This window comes from Dendrobates tinctorius, unplaced genomic scaffold, assembly GCF_039654945.1.
Source record: "Dendrobates tinctorius isolate UK_male_01 unplaced genomic scaffold, ASM3965494v1 ptg000035l, whole genome shotgun sequence".
In the NCBI taxonomy this organism is placed as follows: Eukaryota; Metazoa; Chordata; class Amphibia; order Anura; family Dendrobatidae; genus Dendrobates; species Dendrobates tinctorius.
In genome coordinates, this window is record NW_027361703.1 from 63,508,692 (window position 1) to 63,532,757 (window position 24,066).

Consider the following 24,066-nt stretch of genomic DNA (forward strand, 5'->3'; position numbering starts at 1 on the left):
AAGGTTAGGTGAGTTTGCTGGCCAATCAAGCACAGTGATACTGTTGTTTTTAAACCAGGTATTGGTACTTTTGGCAGTGTGAAAAGGTGCCAAATCCTGCTGGAGAATTAAATTTCCATCTCCAAAAAGCTTGTCGGCAGAGGGAAACATGAAGTTCCCTAAAATTTCCTGGTAGATAGCTGCGCTGAATTTGGTCTTGATACAAACACAGTGAACCTACACCAGCAGATGACATGGCTCCCTTAACCATCACTGATTGTGGAAACGTCACACTAGACCTCAAGCAGCTTGGATTGTGTGCCTCTCCACTCTTCCTCCAGACTCTGGGACTTTGATTTACAAATGAAATGCAAAATTTACTTTCATCAGAAAACAACACCTGGGACCTGTCATGATCCCAATGCAGGTTTTGACCTGCACGCCAGGGGTTAATGTCTTGATCCCAGTGCAGGCTCTGACCTTTGCACCTGGGGTTAATTATTGTGGCTCTCTTTGGTTAGGGGAGAGCTTCTTATAGCCCCGGGAAGCTCCAATCCCAGTCAGTTATACTTTTGCCCTTGGCTTAGTGTGTAGACCCCTGTGTGCCAGTGCCTTGTGCCTGTGTTCTAGCTTGCTTGTATGGTTCTGACCCGGTTCTGTCCCTACTTGTGAGTTTGTCTTTTGATTCTGTACTGTGCATCTGCTTCTCTGGTATTCTGACTCCTGTTACATCCCTGACTTTTCCTGATTAGCCTGCTCCTTGTGTACCGCGTTACCTCTCTTGTTTAATGACCTCGGCTTGTCTTGGATTTCATATCCCTCTGGTGCCCCGTCCTTTCCCTGGTGTCCGGTGGCCCCCTTTCCCCTCTCCTCTGCTCCAGGGTCCCTGTAGTGTCCTGCTCTCATCTTCAGCAGCAGGACGCTAAGCCCCGCCCCCTGTGGTCACGTGCTGCAGGTCCTGTCAGTACACTCACCACCCGGCGTTCTGCTCACTCCAGCCCTTCTGTATTGCAGTCATCTTGCCCAGCTCCCGGGCGCTATAAGTACAGCTGTCACAGGTCATCAGAGGCTCCGGGCTCTCACTGTCAGGGCTGCTGAAACCGTTGGTAAGTGCCCACCTGGTGGTTTCTACTGACAGGATCACTGAGCAACAGTCCAGTTCTTTTTCTGCTTGGCCCATGTAAGACGCTTCTGGCGTTGTCTATTGGTCATGGCTTGACACAAGGAATGCAAAACTGGTAGCCCATGTCCTGGATACGTCTGTGTGTGGTGGCTTTTGAAGCAATTACTCCAGCAGCAGTGCACTCCTTGTGATTCTCCTCCAAATTTTTGTTTCCTAAACAATCCTTTCAAGGCTGCGGTTATCCCGGTTGCTTGTGCACATTTTTCTACCACATTTTTTCCTTCCACACAACTTTCCATTGATATGCTTGGATACAGCACTCTATGAACAGCCAGCTTCTTTGGCAATGAGCTTTTGTGGCTTACCCTATTTGTGGATTGTGTCAATGACTACCTTCTAGATATCTGTCGAGTCAGCAATGTTCCCCATGATTGTGGAGCTTACTGAGGCAGACTAATGGACCTTTTCAAATTCTTAGGAAGCCTTTGCAGGTGTTTTTTGCAAATTATTCTAATTTACTAAGATAATGACTTTTGGCTTTTAATTGGCTGTAAGCAATAATCATCAACATTAGCAGAAATAAACACTTGAAACAGATCACTCTGTCTGTTTCACTTTTTGTACTGAAGAACTGAAATAAATTAACTTTTTGATGATATTCTAATTTTGTGAGAAGCACCTGTATATTACATTAACAATGATATGTAACATAAGATAGGGATTAAGATGTACTAATGTCATGAATGGATGTAGTAGTCAAGTGGCTAGCCTTTTCTTAACAATCATTTTAAGGCTGCGGTTATCCCAGTTGCATGTGCACCTTTTTCTACCACACTTTTTCCTTCCACTCAACTTTCCATTGATATGCTTGGATACAGCACTCTGTGAACATCCAGCTTCTCTAGGGATTAAGATGTACTAATGTCATGAATGGATGTACTATTCAAGTGGCTAGTAATATGGGAAACGCTGTATTCAATAGAAAACAATAGAAGACAACTGTGACAGCTGTAAAGGTGAATGATTAGAAGCGGTAAAGTGCTCAGTATAAGATTGCCACTTACTAGTAAAAGTGCCTTAGGCTGGATGAGTCCTGCGTCTCTCTGCTCCGACGCACAAAATTAATGTGGGTAAGCGGGCACCACTAAAATGAAGAAGACAGGGATCTACCATGTGTATAGGAGCATAAAATGCAAAGACTAAATAGAAAAGTATACACAATGCATGAGATCAACTTGTGCAAACAAATTTATTCAAAAATCATTATTATATAATACAGTATCAATTCACACATTGACATAGACAAAACAATTAAAAACATTTAAAAAAGCCCAAAAAAACACCAAAAAAACACACACAAGCACTGACCAATAGAATTTATACCCAGGATATAAAAGCACAAAAAGCACTTTGGAAGATATAAAGTACATAGTCCTTGTCAAAATCCAGGTCACAGATCAATAATAAGTGTAAACAGATATTTAATAGGCATGTAAACATGTACCTAAAATAAAGAGCAGCAGGGAATAACACCAAAAAACCTTTAAATAATATGATTACTGACAGAACCAAGTTCCAGAAAAATGTAAACAAGGCATAGGCATAGCTAATATATAGCACCCAAATTATGCATAGAAGGTACAAGGTCCACACAAGCAGCAATAGTCACCCATGAATCCCTGCCAAAAATTGTGAGCCTGAAATGTCCAAATAGTCAAATGGACATAAGGATAAGAATGTGCTAAGTGCAGTCCCTGGGGGAGGTCAGGCTCCGACGCACGTTTCATCCAGGGAGCATGTCTTTTTGCATAGACTGGGCCAACGCAGTACGGATGTGATTCAAATTATGCTTGAAGCGTGGGCACAGATGAAGAACCTCTGCATCCTTCTGCATAGTTTTGAAATGGCTACCAAGATGATTAGCTCTAGCAGTGCCATCATCAGCATCACTATTCGGATCATCTACATGCTGGAGCACACTTTGAATAGTTTACAGGAGGAGGTGGTGGTCCCAGAGGAAGAGGTGGAAGCAGAGGAGGATGCAGAAGAGATAACAGTATCTCTAAGTTCCGGACTGTCGTTGCAAAGGCGGATGCCATGGAAGGGTGGATTACAGAAATCAAGGGGGACTGTTGTGAATTCGCTTCCTGGCCTCCCTCTGGTTATTACTGAAGGTAGTGGAGCTGATCAGATTGACAGAGGGGTTGCGAGTTCTCTTTCTGGGCTCCCACTGGTGGTTACTGGAGGTAATGGAGCTGATGTGATTGACAGAGGCTTGCCACCTGATAATGAGGATGACAATTGGAGATCTGGGGTTTCAGATTGGGATTTAAGACAGCCGACTCCCTCTATCCCTGCTGATGATTTTCTTCCTGTTCCTTCTGAGGTCTGATGTCTCCTGCTCTGTCACTGCATGTTCAGCTAAGTGGTTCATTTGCTATTCTGCTTGCATTTGATCTGGTTTTGTCTATCTCTGCTTTGTGCTGGTCAGCCAGTTCTGGCTGGGGCTGTGCTGAATCACCGCACATATGTTACTGCTTGTGCCAGTTTTGTTTTGTCCCCAGTTAAATTGGTCTCTTTTTGCTCTGCTTTCAGAGTACTGATATAGTGGGGGCGAAGTTGTGCGACTTCAGTGTTTTTGTGCATCAGACGTCTTGGACTTTTTGCAGGGTTTTTAGTGTGATTGCAGACAGTGTCTTTCCTTTCCTGTCCTGTCTAGTCAGTGTGGGCCCCATCATTTGCTCAGTCTATTTTCCTGCCTGCGTTTGTGTTTTCATCTTTTCTCACCAACAATATGTTTGGATGCAATCTATTCCTTTGGGGTCTGCTCTGGGGCAGTTTAGATTCCCCTTTCTTGCTTTAGGCTTAGTTAGCTCTCCGGCTGTGCCGAGGCATCTAGGATCATCGTAGTTATGCTCCATGGCTACTGTTAGTTGTGTGGATAGGATCAGGGGTCTACAATCCGCTTAGTTACCAACCTCTCTGGTTTTCTGTGGCTTAGCCTGGGCCTGCTCTCCTCCTCGGTGACCCATTCATAACAGGGGACTCATGGTGTGAGCCAAACTGTTAGTGAAGGTGCAGGAGCCGAGGAACAAATGGAGGAAGAGGTTATGGGTGAGCAACTGTCAGGATATGAAGATGATAATGATCCACTCTCTGTTTTCCATTGATGGTGAGAGGGGATGGAGCTTGAGTGTTACCCCTCCACCAACACACCATGGACTTGGACCTCATGGAAGTGCCCGACTCATATGTGCCTTCGTGCTGCCCTATCTTCAACATAATGCCCATTTTCTTAGGGTTAGAAATAGTGCTGACTGCTGGGTTGCCACTTTTTTTAGTTCCACGATACAAGAGTAAATTTTGCCAGATGCTTCCTCCCTGGAAAGGAACGTGTCCATGGTGGAGTATTGAAACATGCTTGTAGACAATCTTAAGAGTGGTTTTCCCCAAGACAGCAGTGAGGCACACAGTATGCATCACAGTTCTAGACTTCCTTTCCTTGAACGTCAAGGAGTCACTGCAAAAACATTAGCAGCAGCATCAGTGTAAGTAGCATAAGCAATTTATATGAGTCATTTCACACATTTTTTAAGACCAGCCCATGCATTAGCAGAACAGAGTACAAGTCTGACATGTTGTGAACGACAGGAGCAGATGGTGCAGGAGTATCTCTTGAGATCAATATTAATGCCATCGGGGGAATGTGGACCCTCTTGCATTTTGGTCTTCAAAAATGAAAGAATGGCCTGAGCTCACCTGTCACACCTTGGAGGTCTTGTCATGCCCGGAAGCCAGTGTCCTCTCAGAATCTATCTTCAGCATTGCTGGTGGTGTCCTGACGGATAAACGCATCAAAACGAACAAGTCATGGACTTCTGCACCCCAGTCGCAGACTAGGCAGAGTAGGCAATGGTGTCGGTTTTAGTGTCATGCATTGATCTCGCATTATGGCAGTCTGTGACACCTTTGTCATGGCTTCTGTACCTGTTGTTGCTACTGCTGCTGATGTTACAATTTTTTGAAATGTGGATACTCCAAGTTGAGTTGTCTGTAGTGGAAGGTGTATAAGAGGCCTATTATACTATTTCTACTGTGTGGAAATTGATGTCACTTTAGTGGGGTATGACAATAATATTTTGAAATGTGGAGACTGCAAGGTGCGTCTCCATCTGTTCGTTTGCCGGTAGTGGAAGGGGTTTCAGAGGTACATTATACTGTTTCTACTCTGTGGAAATTGACATCACTTTAGTGGTGTGTGACAATAATTTTTTGAAATGTGGAGAATCCAAGTTTGGTATCCTATATGAATGTTGCCTGCAGCAGTAGAGCTTCCAGACCAGCATGCATGCTCTTACTTTCAGTTAACTACCGGTGTTAAATTTTGTGGTCCATTTTCTACTATTAGACATTCTGAAAACTAAAATCTTTGAGCTAAAACAATACTTTAGTGAAAAATGTAATTTTTCATTTTCATGGCACAATGTTATGCAATTCTGTGAAATACCTGTGGGTTGAAAACGCTCACCACCCTGAGAAATGTAGCTTCCAAAATGGGGTAACTTGTGGGGTTTCTGCTGTTTTGGAACATTGGTGGCTCCCCAAATGTGACATGGCATCTGCAATCTATTCCAGACAACTTTTCACTACAAAAATCAATAAGTGCTCCATCCCTTCCAAGCCCTGCTATGTTCCCAAAAAAGAGTTTCTTACCACATAGGTGTATCCTTGTGGAAGTGAACAATTTGGGGCTAAAACATTTTTGGGAGAAAAAAAATTAATGTTTAATATCAGTCCAATGTTTTAAAATTCCATGAAGAATTTTTGGGTTCCTTGAGGGCTATAGTTTCCAAAATTGGGTGACTGTTTAGGCACATCAAGGGCTCTGCAAACATGATATGGCATCCACCATGTATTCCAGCAAATTTTGCGCTCTAAAAGTCAAATGGCATTCCTTCCCTGTCATGCGCCCAATCAGAAGTTTTCTCCCACATAAGGGGTATCCGTGTACTCAGTAGAAATGGAACAATAAATTGTAGAGCCAATTTTCTCTAGTTACTCTTGTGAAAATGAACAATTTGGGGCTAAAGTAACATTTTTTAGGAAAAATTTAAATTTTGACCTAAAAGATTCATATACTTATTGAATGTGGTTTTGAGCACCTTGAGCGGTGTAGTTTTTAAAATGGTGTCACTTTTGTGTATTTTTTGCCATATAGGCCCTCAAAGTCGTTTGAAATGTGATGTAGTCCCTAAAAATATTTGTTTTGTAAACTTTGTTGTAAAAATTGCTGAAAAACTTTAAAGTTTTCTAACATCTTAACAAAAAAAGTTATTATAAAAAATGATGCAAATGTAAAGTAGACATATGGGAAATGTTATTTATTAACTATTTTATGTGGTACAACTATATGATTTAAGTGCATAAAAGTTAAAAGTTTGAAAACTGCAAAATTTGCTAATTTGTCATATTTTCATAAACGCAAATCATTTCGACCAAAACTTACCACTAACATGAAGTACAACATGTCACGAAAAAACAGTCTCTATGTTGAATCATTTGAGAGTTATGACCTCATAAAGTGATGCATGGAAGGTTTTAAAAATGAGACACGGTCATTAAAGAGAATTTGTCACCCTTTTTTGAGATATCATATAATGATATCATTCAATTGTGTGTCACATAAGGATTCTCTTAGTACTTTTGCTCCCCCCTGACCCCGCACCTTTCATGCATAAATACCTTTTTTATATCGCTACAGATGTATGTAAACTGCCACCGTCCGGTCCGATAGGCGGGGCTTATTCACCTGCTCCCCCCTTCCCTGTCTTGCTCTACACAAGAAGAAATGCGTAGAGCAAGACAGGGAGGGGGAGGCAGGTGAATAAGCCCCGCCCAGCGGACCGGACAGCGGCAGTTTACATACATCTGAACCGATATAAAAAAGGTATTTATGCATGAAAGGTGCAGGGTAAGGGGGAAGCAAAAGTACTAAGAGAATCCTTATGTGTCACACAATTGAATGATATCATTATATGATATCTCAAAAAAGGGGTGACAGATTCCCTTTAATGAACAAAGTGGATCAATCCTTAAGGTTTTAAAGGGGTATTCCCACAATTACATTGACCTTTACATGTACACCTTTTTTCAGAAATGTTATCTATCTCTTTAATCAGTCTCCTAAATGACCCTTTTCCAGCCTCTGTTTTCTTTTCATTGTTACTGACGCCGTTTTTAGTAGTCTTTTACTCAGGTCGTGATGTGCAGTATAAGCACAGAGTCATGATTTTCCTGCCTTCATCTCAGGACGAACATGCACAGGTTCCTATTCGTCCTCACTCTGCATCATTGCTGGACTGCAGCACAGCATGCACAGAAGATCTTCTCTCTGTTATTGAATGCAATTGTCACCCAGATGTTGGGACCATTTGCTGCTGGATGCTTGCAGTAAAATACTGCACTAGTTACAACAGAATCTGTCAGCTACTCTTACCGGTGCTTCTTAAAGATTCTGCGCTCTGTAACTATAGAGAGAACAATCTCCCATGATACATAGTACAAAACTTATTAAAGCGACATGTAGGAGAAGATGAGTGATATTGCTGCTACATATATGGAAAAGATACAAGATGGTCACTGGTTGCATGTTATCAGAAACAGGACTGCCATTTTTAATGGGTCGCCCTCCCAGGGCCGTGGGGTACTCGGTACCGGGCCAGTATCAGCGGGACCTGTCACAGTGGCGGTGACCCAGACCGTGGCCCTGGGCGCCCAAGTAATAGGAAGATGTGAATGGTGGAATGTAGTTAAATGAATAGTTCGTGACGCCACCTGTGGTGATCGGCAAGGGAGGTGTTAAGCCGACGCTGCAGACAGATCCTCCGGGACAGATGGTGTGGTGCAGCAATGATGTTATAGCCCTCCACAGGCAGGGCTGTTGTCCTGGGGCAGTGTAGATGTGGAGACACTTAGATGGTGTAGTGTTTGGCGCAGGGGATGTAGCAGTGCCAGGCGGACGGACGCAGGAAGGAATGGAGGACACCAGGGCATGTAGTTCCAAAGCTTTACCCACAGTCTGTAGTGCCCTGTTATGATTGAGTCACCGAGGAGGAAAAAACAAAACACGAGCTCAGCCCAGAAAATCAGAGAGGTTGGAAACTAGCAGATTGCAGACCCCTAATCCTATCACACAACTAGCAGTAGCCGTGGAGTGTTCCTACGGTGATCCTAGACACCTCATCACAGCCGGAGATCTACATAAGCCTAAAGAGAGAAAAGGGAAAAACTGCCCCAGAGCAGACCCCAAAGCAATAGGCAGCCCCCAACATATAATGACGGTGAAGCAAGATGAAAACACTAACACAGATAGAAAGATAGGTTGAGCAAACAATGGGGCCCAAGCTAACTAAAAAGGATAAGACAGAAAAGCTGCTGTCTGCAATCCGTGAAAACCCTGCTAATAATATTACCAACACAACTGATAAGCAAAAAGGACCCTGAAGTCATTAGACTTCAAACCCTATATCAGCACTCAGAATATTCTGGAAGCAGAGCAAAAGAGAACACTGATCAAGGAAAAAGAATCCAGCACACCCCCGGCCGGGGATGGCTGACCTCCAAAAAACAAAGTAAACAAAACCAAAACTAATAAGTTCAATAGCAGAGCAAAAACTTATCTTTGGGAAGCAGGAATCAGACTGGTCTCCAAGAATCCAGCAGAGAAATCACCAGCGACTCAGAAGGGCGTCGGCTGCCTTATATCCAGTCTGAAGTTCCCGTTACCCAGTCACCATCAACCTGATCAGGTGTTTGGTTTCTTTCATGTAAATCAGCCTCACTACCTTCCTTCACCAGAAGAGGGAGATCCTCGGACACAAAAGATGAATGAACAGATGAGCTCACAACAGTGCCCGCTTCTGTGCCGTGTCCTCCGGGTCAGGGACTCAGTCAACCCCCATGCAAGATGGAATGCGCCCTTCCACATTCCGCCAACTTATGTGCCTTTTCTGAACGTCTCCTCTATAGCACCTTTAAGTCTGAAGATCTCCTAGTACTGAGTTACACTGGAGTTCCTCCTGACAGATGTTCTCAAGAACTCTACTTGTACGGCAGACAGCTGTAGCCTGCTTCAGGGACTCTCTACTCCTAAGTCCCAGCTCTCTATCCGTGTTGCTGTTGTGCCCTCAAGTCTTAGATGGGAGTAGTGCATTTACAGCCCACTACTCCACCGGTGTCTGCTGCAGAACCATTAGTGTCCATACAACCTCGGGGACCGGGCCCCAGCCTTGCGCTTAGAACTTCTAGGCAAGGTTCTTCCTCTAACCTATGTCCTCTGTTCCCTTTTACTCCTACGTTCCATACTTGTCTTTCTCTCCTATGGAAGCTCAGGCTTCAGTTCAATGTCTTTCTCCTTCTCTCCTTTCCCGTGCTAGCTGGCTCAGGTCACTGAGGCTGCTGCAGCACTCCTTCCTCCATCCCTCTTCCAGGGATCCCCACTCCTCTCCGAGTGGCTTCCTCTCTCCGACTGACTGACCTGTAATCCTAAACCATCCCGCTCTTTTATGTATTCTCAACTCCACCCACCTCCCAGCACGTCTAGTGTTCCAAGCAGGGAGCCACCAAACGTGCTCTGCTTCTCTCTAAGCAAGGAGCCGCAATGTGGTTTTGCTGAACTACCCTCTTATGTGGGGTGCGAGTGTTGGAGCGTGGTCAGGAGCCTCCAACTTACCTGGATGGTGGGGCACCACACCTTAGGAGAAGGTGCAGTACCTCTGTGGCGACTGAGCCTCAGGGGCGCCACATTTACCCATTGCAAAAGGCGGCACACACAAGTAAAATGAGAGTAAAATATAGTATGTTTGTTTTTGGTATGAGTCAAGCTACTAAAACTACTCATTTTGTAAAAAAAAAAATGATTCTGTAAAGGCCCATGTAAGTTATTTTCAGAAATTTTTATTTTATATCTTTTAATATACATTTATGTTTTAATCAATCACCCAGAAAACTAAACAGTAGTAAGAAAGTAGAGACATGTTTGGGATGGACAAGTCCTTTAGTTATACGTACAGTGTACTGGTATAGGTCAAGGCTTTCAACAACAGTGTATTATTTTTAAGCTTTGTTATTACCAAGCATGAGCCCGTCTTAGTTTAGATTTAATGAGAGGAAATATAAGTTTGTTAATATATTTGCCTAATACGTGTCATAATTATCTTTACAGGATTTAAATAATCTAAAAGAAAAGTATGAGCTGCTGAAGGAAAATTTAAAAAATCAGGATATCCCTCCAGAAATTTTAGAGAGGTTACAAAAGCTGAAGGAAAATGCTGAAGATCTAGTCAATGTTATAAATGAAAAGTTTGAACGTATCTCAGGTACCATAAATATTCATTGTCTTATTGACAGATCGCTGCAATTTAAAGAATGTCGTAAGGAATCAGTGCACAGCAGGAAGCCCAAGATGCCTTTCTGTTTAGTGTCTACCATGGGGACACAGATGTGCCTATCTATATCCCAAGGTTTCAGAACTTTGCGGTGATCGTATTCATATATCCCTTATATTAACCCAGAGGAGAGGTGATAATTAGCGAACACTAATGGTGCAATGGGCGTCTGAAACTGTTATAGAGGAATACTGTTACTTTTATAGGGAAACTTTATGTGGCTGGCACTGTGAGACTGACAGTATAACAGGGGGCATTGTGTGGCTGGTGTCATTTTGGAAAGAATGGTGTACTTTGCACTGTAGGAGGGAAGGTTTTAAAAAAGCTAAAAGGAGTATTTGAGGATAAAATGACTGAACCAAGCATAGCACCTTGTAGGTAAAATGCTAAGAAGGAACTCAGAGCACCTTTATTTTTGCCTTGCCAGCCATATTTCCATCTATATCGGACCTCCTCTAGGATCATATAACAGCGAAGAATCCGAAAAGCAATGTATGTTATTAATTTTATGAATAAAATTTCTATTTTAATTATTGGACGTTTGCTTTTCGGATTCTAAACTGTTATATAATTCAAATTTCCGATTGGTCCTTTTTTCCAATTCTGTCCAATTGTGCATTTGACTATTTTAGTCTATACTATGAACAATATAGGTTAATATGCACATGTGCCTTGAACTTTTGTTGTATTTAACTCCTCTAGGATCAGAAAAGTCAAAGGTGTCAACCAAGGAACAGGGGGCGCTGAACTACTTGGCCACACCAAGGGTGCAAAAGTAATCCTGGTAAATCAGCAACAAATTTGGAGTTTTAGGGCTATGTCCCCTACAAAGTCATATGCTTGGTTGGAATGGTCATTTGTACTGATAGGTAGTTGAAAAAATAAATCTATCAAGTTGCTTGCTTTAGAAATAGTAAAATCATAATCACTCAACTTCTCCTGATTTACTCCTGTTTTTTGCTGACAATGTGGTTACACCATATGTAAGGTAGTGCTTGTTATTCAGGTAGGGGACACTCGCTAGGCAGCCAAATAACCAGGTCCGGCACGGGTTTCTCATATAACTCCCAACAGTCCATTCGGTTTATTAAGTATCATAAACCATGAACAGCAACAGAAAGTTCATATCAGATCAGCATAGCGTCCATGACAGAGCTCCACTCTGTTAACCCTGTAGTTACACAGGTTATGCAATGTCCAATACGCAGGCTCTCTAGCCTCACAGTGATCTCTCCCCGTCAGGGTTACCTCATGGTTGCTTCACCACACTGCAGACGTCCATTCCCTCCTCTGGGAACTCTCAGACACGTGCAGTCCTTACACATAGGCACTTCAGGAAGGCAGACACATCTTCCAGCGAGACCTTCCAAATGGACCAACCGGGTCCAAGCATTGTGATCTACCCTGGCCACTAGAGTTGAGCGACTTTTGGTTTATTAGGGTCGCGTTTCGTTTCGTGAAACCCGACTTTTCCAAAAGTCGGGTCGAGCAAGATCGTCCGATTATAGGGAAAAGTCGGGGTTGTCCCGAAACACGAAACCCAATGTAAGTCAATGGGGAATAAAAGTCGGCAGTGAGAGGAGGACAGGAAACACACCTACAGGGCATATTTGAATGCCAAAAGCATCAATTCTTCTTACTTAAGCTTGTCAACCTTAATTAACTTCATAATACAAGTTACGCACTGAAAAATGGGGGTTATTTGGCTAAAGTTGTGGGGGGGTAGGGCTGGCTCCAGGTTTTCATGTGCCCTGGGAGAAAGAGCGCCCCTTTAACACATACCACAACTCATCATGCTCCGATACGGCAGAGAAATAGCGGTATAGTACAATGAAAAATACTTCACTTTTTACATCTCATGTAAATGAGAATGTAGTGGTCTGGGTCAATGTACCAGCAGATTCATCGAGCAGTGGCTGGGCATCAGTGCACTTGTGTCGCCCCCAGGAGTACGGTCGCCACCGTGGCATTACCTTCTTCCTAGGGAGTGTGATGTCATGCTTGGGAGCAACGAACAATCTCTCTAGCAGGTTAACTGATTGGGCGGCGTTATTCCCACGAGTCATGACCCTCCAAACAGCGTTCATGAAGGCAAAGTGTTTGTTTTACGTGGGCAGTATGGTTGCAAAGCTGAACCTTAAAGGAATGTCCAGAAGGGCACCACCAGGAGTGGAGCCTACGGTTAAATTTGACTCCACCTGGGAAACCTCAACCATGCCAGCTACAGAACAGATGCACACATTGCAAGCTTAATTCCGTTAACGAACGAGACTCCGTCATGCCCCGCGGTCCGAGTCCGGCTTACTAGAGGGACACGTGAGGCTCTGGCACATGAGATTGGCCAATAACTGGTGTGTCATGCCATTACATGTCCGTGGCTGCATGTGCGCTACACTGAAAAGGCCAGCGTTTGTCGCTTACAGGTGCAGATAACCCGCTGAACAACGTTAGTGATGGGGATCACTGATGACAATTATTACCCGCGAACAATGATTTCCCAGTAAGTGCAGGTCAACCGCAGTTCCGGAATTAGGCCTAACCGTCATTCCTGAAAAAATGAAAAACTTACGTGTGCAAACCACAGGTGCTGTAGCTTGCTTAACAGCTCGCCAGCCATTCTCACGCCCAGTATGGATTGCACGTGATTGCACAAAGGTTAGAAAGGGTACCGTATCCCCGGATAACATGTATGGATAGCGTACACATTCAAAATATATGTCTGTACATCAGGAGGCAGGCTCAGACGGTGTTAGGCCCAGTATGGATTGCACGTGATTGCACAAAGGTTAGAAAGGGTACCGTATCCACGGATAACATGTATGGATAGCGTACACATTCAAAATATATGTCTATACATCAGGAGGCAGGCTCAGACGGTGTTAGGCCCAGTATGGATTGCACGTGATTGCACAAAGGTTAGAAAGGGTACCGTATCCCCGGATAACATGTATGGATAGCGTACACATTCAAAATATATGTCTATACATCAGGAGGCAGGCTCAGACGGTGTTAGGCCCAGTATGGATTGCACGTGATTGCACAAAGGTTAGAAAGGGTACCGTATCCCCGGATAACATGTATGGATAGCGTACACATTCAAAATATATGTCTATACATCAGGAGGCAGGCTCAGACGGTGTTAGGCCCAGTATGGATTGCACGTGATTGCACAAAGGTTAGAAAGGGTACCGTATCCCCGGATAACATGTATGGATAGCGTACACATTCAAACTATATGTCTATACATCAGGAGGCAGGCTCAGACGGTGTTAGGCCCAGTATGGATTGCACGTGATTGCACAAAGGTTAGAAAGGGTACCGTATCCCCGGATAACATGTATGGATAGCGTACACATTCAAAATATATGTCTATACATCAGGAGGCAGGCTCAGACGGTGTTAGGCCCAGTATGGATTACACGTGATTGCACAAAGGTTAGAAAGGGTACCGTATCCCCGGATAACATGTATGGATAGCATACACATTCAAAATATATGTCTGTACATCAGGAGGCAGGCTCAGACGGTGTCAGGCACAGTATGGATTGCACAAAGGTTAGAAAGGGTACCGTATCCCCGGATAACATGTATGGATAGCATACACATTCAAAATATATGTCTGTACATCAGGAGGCAGGCTCAGACGGTGTCAGGCACAGTATGGATTTGACGGCCCAGATTACACAGCGGAGGAGCAGGGAGAGGTAAAGATTGCAAATGCTGGGGCCCTGCCCAAGCAAGGGGGGCCCACTCGTGGGCGTCGGTACTGGCACTGGGCCCCTCATAGTACGGCGGTGTGTCTGACGGCGGGTGTGCACCACCACCGTCAGAGACACTTGATTGCACTATGAGGGACCCTGTGCCAGTGCCCGCACCCAAGAGTCGGCCTACCCACCTGTCCAGGGCAACGGCACTCGCACGGTGTCGTGCGCTAGGTGGTGACCCCGGCCATGGGGGGGGAGGCAGCACAGTTAGGGAGTTTTAGAAAGTGGCATATGTTGATGTTGGACATTCAGCTGATACAAAAGGCGAAATAGGTGAAGTCCCAGGAAGAGGTGGACCAAAGCAAGCCATTTTTCTGTCACCCTATGTGTCATCAGGGGAAGGTGGGACAAAATCCTTGGAAACCCATGCATGGTTCATTTTAATGAAGGTTAGATCATCCACATTTTGGGTTGACAGACGGGTCCTTTTTTCTGTCAGGATTGATCCAGCTGCACTGAAGACTCTTTCCAATAGCACACTTGCAGCTGGGCAAGCGAGCTCCTGTAAGGCATATTGGGCCAATTCAGGCCAGGTGTCCAGTTTAGCGGCCCAATAGTCAAAGGGGAATGACCTGTGTGGGAGAACATCGATATGGGAGGAAAAGTAGTTTGTAACCATAGTTGACAACTGCTGTCTCCTGTCACTTTCCATCGATGCAGTATTACCAGTTGTGTGAGCGGTATTTGAAAAATCAGTCCACAACATTGTCATGAAACCCCTGTCTCCAACGCCACTTCTGCTGTGTGCACCTCGAACACCTCTGCCAAGCTGCCCCCGGCCCGTACGGCTCGTGTGAGAACCATCACCGCTGCTGTGTGCTGGGAATGCCTCAAGCAACCGATTTACCAGAGTTGCTTGTTTATTAGCCAATATTAGGTCAAGGTTCTCCTGTGGCATGATGTTTTGTAATTTGCCTTTATAGCGTGGATCCAGGATGCTGGCCAACCAGTAGTCGTCATCGTTCATCATTTTGGCAATGCGGGGGTCCCTTTTTAGGATCTGCAAGGCATAATCTGACATGTGGGCCAATGTTCCCGGTGTCAATGATGCACTGCGAGTGCTGGTTGGAGGAGCACTTTCTGGCAAATCCACATCCCTCCAGTCACGCACAAACCCAGTACCAGATCTTGCCACGCCAACATTTTCACTTGCCCCACGAGATGCATCCTCCTCCCCTAAGTAATCATCCCCATCATCCTCCTCCTCTTCTTCCTCCACCTCGTCCAGGAGAGGTCCCTGAGCAGACAATGGCTGAATGTCATCAAGGATTCCATCCTCCTCTTCCTCCTCATCAACATTGGCTGCAGACGCCTGCTCCTTAAGGTGCGTCAAAGTTTGCATGAGCAGACGCATAAGTGGGATGCTCATGCTTAGGATGGCGTCGTCTGCGCTTACCAGCCGTGTGCATTCCTCAAAACAATGAAGGACTTTACAGAGGTCTTTCAGCTTCGACCACTGCACACCTGTCAACTCCATGTCTGCTCTCAAAGTGCCTGGCCGTGTATCCTCCCACAAATGCATTATGACCTGCCTCTGCTCGCACAGCCGCTCCACCATGTGCAGGGTGGAGTTCCACCTTGTTGCAATGTCGATAATGAGGCGGTGGTTGGGAAGGTGGAGCAATCGCTGCAGCTTCTGCATACGAACGGAGTGTACAGGCGACCGGCGGATGTGCGCGCACAGTCTTCGCACCTTCTGGAGCAGGGCTGTTAACTAAGGATAATTTTTGAGGAAGCACTGCACCACCAGGTTCAAGGTGTGAGCCAAGCAAGGTATATGGCTGAGTTTTGAAAGGGCTATGGCTGCCACAAAATTACGGCCGTTATCACTAACTACCTTGCCTGCATCAAGATGTACACTGCCCAGCCATGACTCAGTTTGTCGCTTCAAGTACTCGGCCAGCACCTCGGCGGTGTGTCTGTTGCCCAAACACATCATCTGCAACACAGCCTGCTGACGCTTTCCACTAGCTGCTCGATAGGGGGACACATCGTGTGCAACAGTGGCAGCTGCAGATGGAGTGCTCGTACGACTGCGCTCTGTGGACGAGCTTTCGCTTCTGGAGGAGGAGGAGGAGGAGGGTCGAATGCCTACAGCCAACTGTTTCCTATACCATGGGCTAGGCAGCACTGTCCCACCACAGCTGTCCCCTGTGGACCCTGCATCCACCACATTAACCCAGTGCGCAGTGATGGACACGTAACGGCCCTGGCCATGCCGACTGGACCATGCATCAGTTGTGAGGTGCACCTTTCCGCTCACTGACTGCTTGAGTGCATGGACAATGCGGTCTTTCACATGATGGTGGAGGGCTGGGATGGCTTTGCGAGAGAAGAAGTGGCGACTGGGTAGGTCATAGCGTGGTACTGCATAGGCCATGAGTTCGCGGAAAGCTGTGCTTTCCACCAACCGAAAGGGCATCATCTCAAACGAGATTAGTTTGGCAATGTGGGCGTTCAAACCCAGTGTACGCGGATGAGAGACTGAGTACTTTCTTGACCTACTCATAGTGTCTGGGAGGGTGAGCTGGACTTGAGAGCTGCATATGGTGGAAGTAGCGGTGGACAGGGCGGACTGAGAGAGGGTTGATGATGGTGATGGAGTTGGTGTTCTTTCTGATGGCCTAGAATCAGTCTTTCGTTGATATAACAGTGGGATTCCCTGACTGCTGTGGCCTTGCAACGACACCTCAACATTTGCTGCTGTGCTAACTGGTGGGCTTACAGTGGGGGAAACAATGTAGCGTTGCTGACTACCTTCGTTGTGATCAGTTGCACATGTGGCACTTGAGGTTTGGTGTTGTGTCCACGCTTGCAAGTGCATGCTGGTTAAATGTCTAAGCATGCAACTGGTATTCAAATTTTTCAGATTTTTCCCTCGGCTAAAGGTCTTTGCGCACTTCTTACAGATAACCTTGGCCTGATCATGAGGATTTTGGTCAAAAAAGTGCCACACTGCACTCTTCCTACTTTGGCAGACATTTTGTGGCCTAGCACGCTGTGATCTTTTGACCCTCTGGACAAGCTGTCCAGCAACTCTTTTGATGTTTGGAACCTGTCTTTGTAGTGCTCCGGGTCTGCCAGATAACAGCTGTTGCGATGTCGATGTCTGCTGTGGATGCTCCTCATCTGAGCTATTGGAAGCAGCTCAGCTCTTCCCCCAATGGATGCCAATCTGGGTCAACAACTGGGTCATCCATCACCTCCTCTTCTATGTCATGTGCACCTTCCTCTGTGTCACCGTGTATGGTGGTATAGTGTGCGGGAAGGGGCACCTGAGTCTCATCAGGGTCAGAATCTGGCTCTCTACACTGCGAGGACAATGTAGTGCTCTGAGTGAATGTACCAGCAGAATCATCCATCAGCGGCTGTGCATCAGTGCACTCCATGTCAGATTCATCTTGGCCTGGGTAATTCACCATTTGACTTGATAATCCAGGCATGGTATGTGAAAACAGCTCCATGGAGTAATCAGTAGTATGGCCTGCGTCATCCTTCAATCTTGGTTGGGGTGAAGGACACAAGGAAAGGTGTGGTTCATGAACATGAGCCTCCAATGACGACTCAGTGCTTTTACTTTTTACAACTGAAGAAGAGGAGGCGATAGAGCTGGAGGCTGAGTCAGCAATGTAAGACAAAACTTTTTCCTGATGCTCTGGCTTTAAAAGCGGTTTGCCAACTCCTAGAAAACTAAGCGTTCGAGGCCTTATGTAGCCAGACGATGACGCAGGCTCAACACCTCCTGCATTCGGTCCTATTTTGCTCTTGCCACTACCATCAGATCCACCACCAACACCATCATTACCAGCTGCCAACCCCCGCCCAATTCCACGGCCTCTTCCACCAGCCTTCCTCATTTTTGGTAGAAATGTAGACAAAATCCAACAAACTATATAGTAATGTAAAACAAGGTACAAGGTGTCTATAGGACAGGGGAGATTTTGAATTTCTGCAGACACTTGTGGACACTGGACACTTTTGGATTGTGTGAGGCCCACTGATATCTGAGCGCTATGTGACAGGCTCGATGGCACAGCTGTGACAAAAGTGACGAGAGGATAAGGGAGATTTTGAATTTCTGCAGACACTTGTGGACACTGGACACTTTTGGATTGTGTGAGGGCCACTGATATCTGAGCGCTATGTCACAGGCTCGATGGCACAGCTGTAACAAAAGTGACGAGAGGATAAGGGAGATTTTGAATTTCTGCACACACTTGTGGACACTGGACACTTTTGGATTGTGTGAGGCCCAATGAATATCTGAGCGCTATGTGACAGGCTCGATGGCACAGCTGTGACCAAAGTAACTAGAGGATAAGGGAGATTTTGAATTTCTGCAGACACTTGTGGACACTGGACACTTTTGGATTGTGTGAGGCCCACTGATATCTGAGCGCTATGTCACAGGCTCGATGGCACAGCTGTGACAAAAGTGACGAGAGGATAAGGGAGATTTTGAATTTCTGCACACACTTGTGGACACTGGACACTTTTGGATTGTGTGAGGCCCAATGAATATCTGAGCGCTATGTGACAGGCTCGATGGCACAGCTGTGACCAAAGTGACTAGAGGATAAGGGAGATTTTGAATTTCTGCAGACACTTGTGGACACTGGACACTTTTGGATTGTGTGAGGCCCAATGAATATCTGAGCGCTATGTGACAGGCTCGATGGCACAGCTGTGACCAAAGTGACTAGAGGATAAGGGAGATTTTGAATTTCTGCAGACACTTGTGGACACTGGACACTTTTGGATTGTGTGAGGCCCACTGATATCTGAGCGCTATGTGACAGGCTCGATAGCACAGCTGTGACCAAAGTGACTAGAGGATAAGGGAGATTTTGAATTTCTGCAGACACTTGTGGACACTGGACACTTTTGGATTGTGTGAGGCCCAATGAATATCTGAGCGCTATGTGACAGGCTCGATGGCACAGCTGTGACAAAAGTGACCAGAGGATAAGGGAGATTTTGAATTTCTGCAGACACTTGTGGACACTGGACACTTTTGGATTGTGTGAGGCCCACTGATATCTGAGCGCTATGTCACAGGCTCGATGGCACAGCTGTGACAAAAGTGACGAGAGGATAAGGGAGATTTTGAATTTCTGCACAAACTTGTGGACACTGGACACTTTTGGATTGTGTGAGGCCCAATGAATATCTGAGCGCTATGTGACAGGCTCGATGGCACAGCTGTGACCAAAGTGACTAGAGGATAAGGGAGATTTTGAATTTCTGCAGACACTTGTGGACACTGGACACTTTTGGATTGTGTGAGGCCCACTGATATCTGAGCGCTATGTCACAGGCTCGATGTCACAGCTGTGATAAAAGTGACGAGAGGATAAGGGAGATTTTGAATTTCTGCACACACTTGTGGACACTGGACACTTTTGGATTGTGTGAGGCCCAATGAATATCTGAGCGCTATGTGACAGGCTCGATGGCACAGCTGTGACCAAAGTGACGAGAGGATAAGGGAGATTTTGAATTTCTGCACACACTTGTGGACACTGGACACTTTTGGATTGTGTGAGGCCCAATGAACATCTGAGCGCTATGTGACAGGCTCGATGGCACAGCTGTGACAAAAGTGACGAGAGGATAAGGGAGATTTTGAATTTCTGCAGACACTTGTGGACACTGGACACTTTTGGATTGTGTGAGGCCCACTGATATCTGAGCGCTATGTCACAGGCTCGATGGCACAGCTGTGACAAAAGTGATGAGAGGATAAGGGAGACTTTGAATTTCTGCACACACTTGTGGACACTGGACACTTTTGGATTGTGTGAGGCCCAATGAATATCTGAGCGCTATGTGACAGGCTCGATGGCACAGCTGTGACTAAAGTGACTAGAGGATAAGGGAGATTTTGAATTTCTGCACACACTTGTGGACACTGGACACTTTTGGATTGTGTGAGGCCCAATGAATATCTGAGCGCTATGTGACAGGCTCGATGGCACAGCTGTGACCAAAGTGACCAGAGGATAAGGGAGATTTTGAATTTCTGCAGACACTTGTGGACACTGGACACTTTTGGATTGTGTGAGGGCCACTGATATCTGAGCGCTATGTCACAGGCTCGATGGCACAGCTGTGACAAAAGTGATGAGAGGATAAGGGAGATTTTGAATTTCTGCAGACACTTGTGGACACTGGACACTTTTGGATTGTGTGAGGCCCACTGATATCTGAGCGCTATGTCACAGGCTCGATGGCACAGCTGTGACAAAAGTGACTAGAGGATAAGGGAGATTGGATTGCTTTTAAAAAAGCAGTTTGCAGAGCAGTGGGTAAACAGCAATGCCAGCCTGTCAGGAAGCCTTAAAAGGCAGCCCAACAACCAACACCACTGATACACCACAATATAGCCTCCCCTTGCACTGCACACACAGTGACTGGTGTGTTGTGCAGGCCAAATCGCTAGCAGCAGAAGCAGTTTTTTTTTCTTCTCAGCAGGACAAAAAAAAAAAATTGGGATTGCTTTTAAAAAAGCAGTTTGCGGAGCAGTGGGTAAACAGCAATGCAGGAATGTCAGGAAGCCTTAGAAGGAAGCCCAACAACCAACACCACTGATACACCACTATATAGCCTCCCCTTGCACTGCACACACAGTGACTGGTGTGTTGTACAGGCCAAATCGCTAGCAGCAGAAGCAGTTTTTTTTTTCTTCTCAGCAGGACAAAAAAAAAAAATTGGGATTGCTTTTAAAAAAGCAGTTTGCGGAGCAGTGGGTAAACAGCAATGCAGGAATGTCAGGAAGCCTTAGAAGGCAGCCCAACAACCAACACCACTGATACACCACTATATAGCCTCCCCTTGCACTGCACACACAGTGACTGGTGTGTTGTGCAGGCCAAATCACTAGCAGCAGAAGCAGTTTTTTTGTCTTCTTCCCTGCCTAACGCTCTCCCTACAGAATCAGCAGCAACCTCTCCCTATACTGAGATCGGCAGAAGTAAGATGGCGGTCGGCGTGCACGCCCTTTTATACCCCCTGTGACGCCCACCAAAGCAAGCCAATCACTTGCATGCCCTTCTGAAAGATGGTGGTGACCCCTGCCTATGTCATCACGTTGCCCACAGTGTCCGTGGATCCTGATTGGCTGAAAAAGAGCGCAAAACAAACTTTTGAAACGCGACTTTGGCGCGTAAGTCGCCGACCTCGTGGCCGACCTCATCCTAGGGTCGGGTTTCGTTTCATGAAACCCGACTTTGCCAAAAGTCGGCGACTTTTGAAATTTTTCGACCCGTTTCGCTCAACTATACTAGCCACCTTATATGGTCTGTAGCCACGCCCACCGGATCACATGGCTATGACCTCATCACAGGTCCTTCAATCATTCACACACATATACGTTACTATGGCATTCTAGATACCCACCACTAGGTGGGTTTGTAGGTAGCTGGTCTCGTCCATCTCACCAGCTACCTGGAAAGCTCTCCCTGACACTGTGTAACGAAAGCTCAGAAGTACCTCTGCTGATCAACACAAATATTCAAGCTTCCATCCCAAGGCCACCTACCTTGGGATACATAACGATCATTCAGCATCCTGCCACTCATCCTCTCTCCTGGGACACCAACACAGCGCCCCCTAGCGAACACAGTGGTCCCTACACCACACGTAATAGAATACACAAATCGAGCAAAATCTAGATAAACCAACAGTCCTTCTAAGGACTAATTAGAGGGTATATAGATTGCAGTGCTAGGTAGGCAGGGAGTGTATGTGCGTGTATACATATCAGTGCAAGGCATGCAGGCAATGTATGTGGGTATATTGATATCAGTAGCAGGCAAGCATTGTATGTGGCATACTTCATTGCATAAATCAAGAGGGTCCATTCCATTACTGTCTGCTGCTGCCTATTACATATATTGACCATATATATGTAGCCCCAGGTCTCAGTGAGCAGGAATTTTTTTTTGTATCTTAATCCTGATTATTTTATTCCAAAGCAAACCAGAGCCCCATTTACTTTCTCCATTTGCTTGTTGACACTGCAGAATACAGCCAGATCCTTTTCATAATACAGCATGAAAATCCAGCTATTTTAAATGAGTTTGCCAATTCCAGCCATCACTTCTGAGTGCGCAGAAATTTCTGACATTTTTTGTGGTACTGTTACATTTCTGTGGAGTGTCTTATATAATTTCTTGACACCATTTTGCTGCACAAAAAATACTTAGCTGTCAAAAAAATATTTAGCTCCAGGGCAGATATTTTACACCGGGTTTTGTCCGCCATATCTTTGCGTTCAAAATTGTGCCATTTCAGGCCTCCATAGAGTATTTTTTGCTGTGTCTTAGCCTACTTGTTGACAAAATTTAGCTGGGCAAAAAAAAAATACAGGCCAGATATTTGAAAGTGGGGTATCTCTGTAAGAATTCTCATCTATCTGTGGTCTACAAATTGTTGCTTTTCAGGCCTCCATTCCACTGTATTTGCTGTCTGTTACCCTAGTACTATACACTATTTTGTGGTAAAAAATAAAAAAATACAGGCCACATATTCAACAGTGTGGTATCTCCGTCTGACGCCTGATCTATCTGTGGGCTACAAATTGTTGCATTTCAGGCCTCCATTCCACTGTATTTGTTGTCTGTTACCCTAGTTCTATACACTATTTTGGGGTAAAAAATAAAAAAAATACAGGCCACATATTGAACAGTATGGTGTCTCCGTCAGATGCACGATCTATCTGTGGGCTACAAATTGTGTCATTTCAGGCCTCCATTCCACTGTATTGGCTGTCTGTTACCCTAGTTCTATATGCTATATTGAGGTAAAAAATAAAAAAAATACAGGCCACTTATTGAACAGTGTGACATCTCCATCAGACGTCTCATGTATCTGTGGGCTACATATTTTGTGGCATTTCTGGCCTCCATTCCACTGTATTTGGTGTCTGTTACCCTAGTTCTATACACTATTTAGGGGTAAAAAATAGAAAAAATACAGGCCACATATTGAACAGTGTGGTAGCTCTGTCAGATACCTGATCTACAGTGCGTTGTGAAAGTATTCGGCTCCCTGGAACTTTTCATCCTTTTCCCACATATCATGCTTCAAACATAAAGATACTATATGTAAATTTTTGGTGAAGAATCAACAACAAGTGGGACACAAATGTGAAGTTGAACGAAATGTATTGGTTATTTTAAATTTTTGTGGAAATTCAAAAACTGAAAAGTGGGGCGTGCAATATTATTTGGCCCCTTTACTTTCAGTACAGCAGATTCACTCTAGAAGTTCATTGTGGATCTCTCAATGATCCATTGTTGTCCTAAATGACTAATGATGATAAATATAATCCACCTGTGTGTAATCAAGCCTCCGTATAAATGGCCCTACTCTGTGATCGTCTCAGGTGTCAGGGTCCTGACAGCGCCGGCGTACAGCCTCCGCTAAGCAGGGACTCACACGCACCGTAGGGACCCCTGGGGACAAGAACAGCTGGAAAATAAAGATGCACAGGTCCTGAATGTAGAAGTTTAGCAAGCCGGCACAGGACCTACGGTCATGTGAATGGTCATGTGACTGCAAGGGGGCGGGGCATAGCGTCCTGCTTTCAAAGAAGGTAGAAAACTCAAAGTCGGGCAAAGCGGGGGTCATGCATAGTACAGGCAAGCGAGGTACAGGAGGGATAAACAGACGGGAGGTCAGACAAAGCCAAAGGTCATACACAAGATATCAGTAAAGTACCAGGGATGAGACAGAACGGATAGTCAGGGCC

At 45.4% G+C, this 24,066-nt stretch overlaps 1 protein-coding gene across 1 annotated transcript in view; it reads left to right on the top strand.

Annotated features, from left to right (window-relative positions):
- LAMB4 (laminin subunit beta 4) overlaps positions 1-24,066 on the top strand; it is a 339,109-nt gene that overhangs the window by 259,677 nt on the left and 55,366 nt on the right. The window contains exon 40 of the mRNA XM_073573188.1: positions 10,326-10,479. Within this exon, the coding sequence (XP_073429289.1) occupies positions 10,326-10,479 (154 nt within the window). The remainder of the gene's footprint in view (positions 1-10,325; positions 10,480-24,066) is intronic.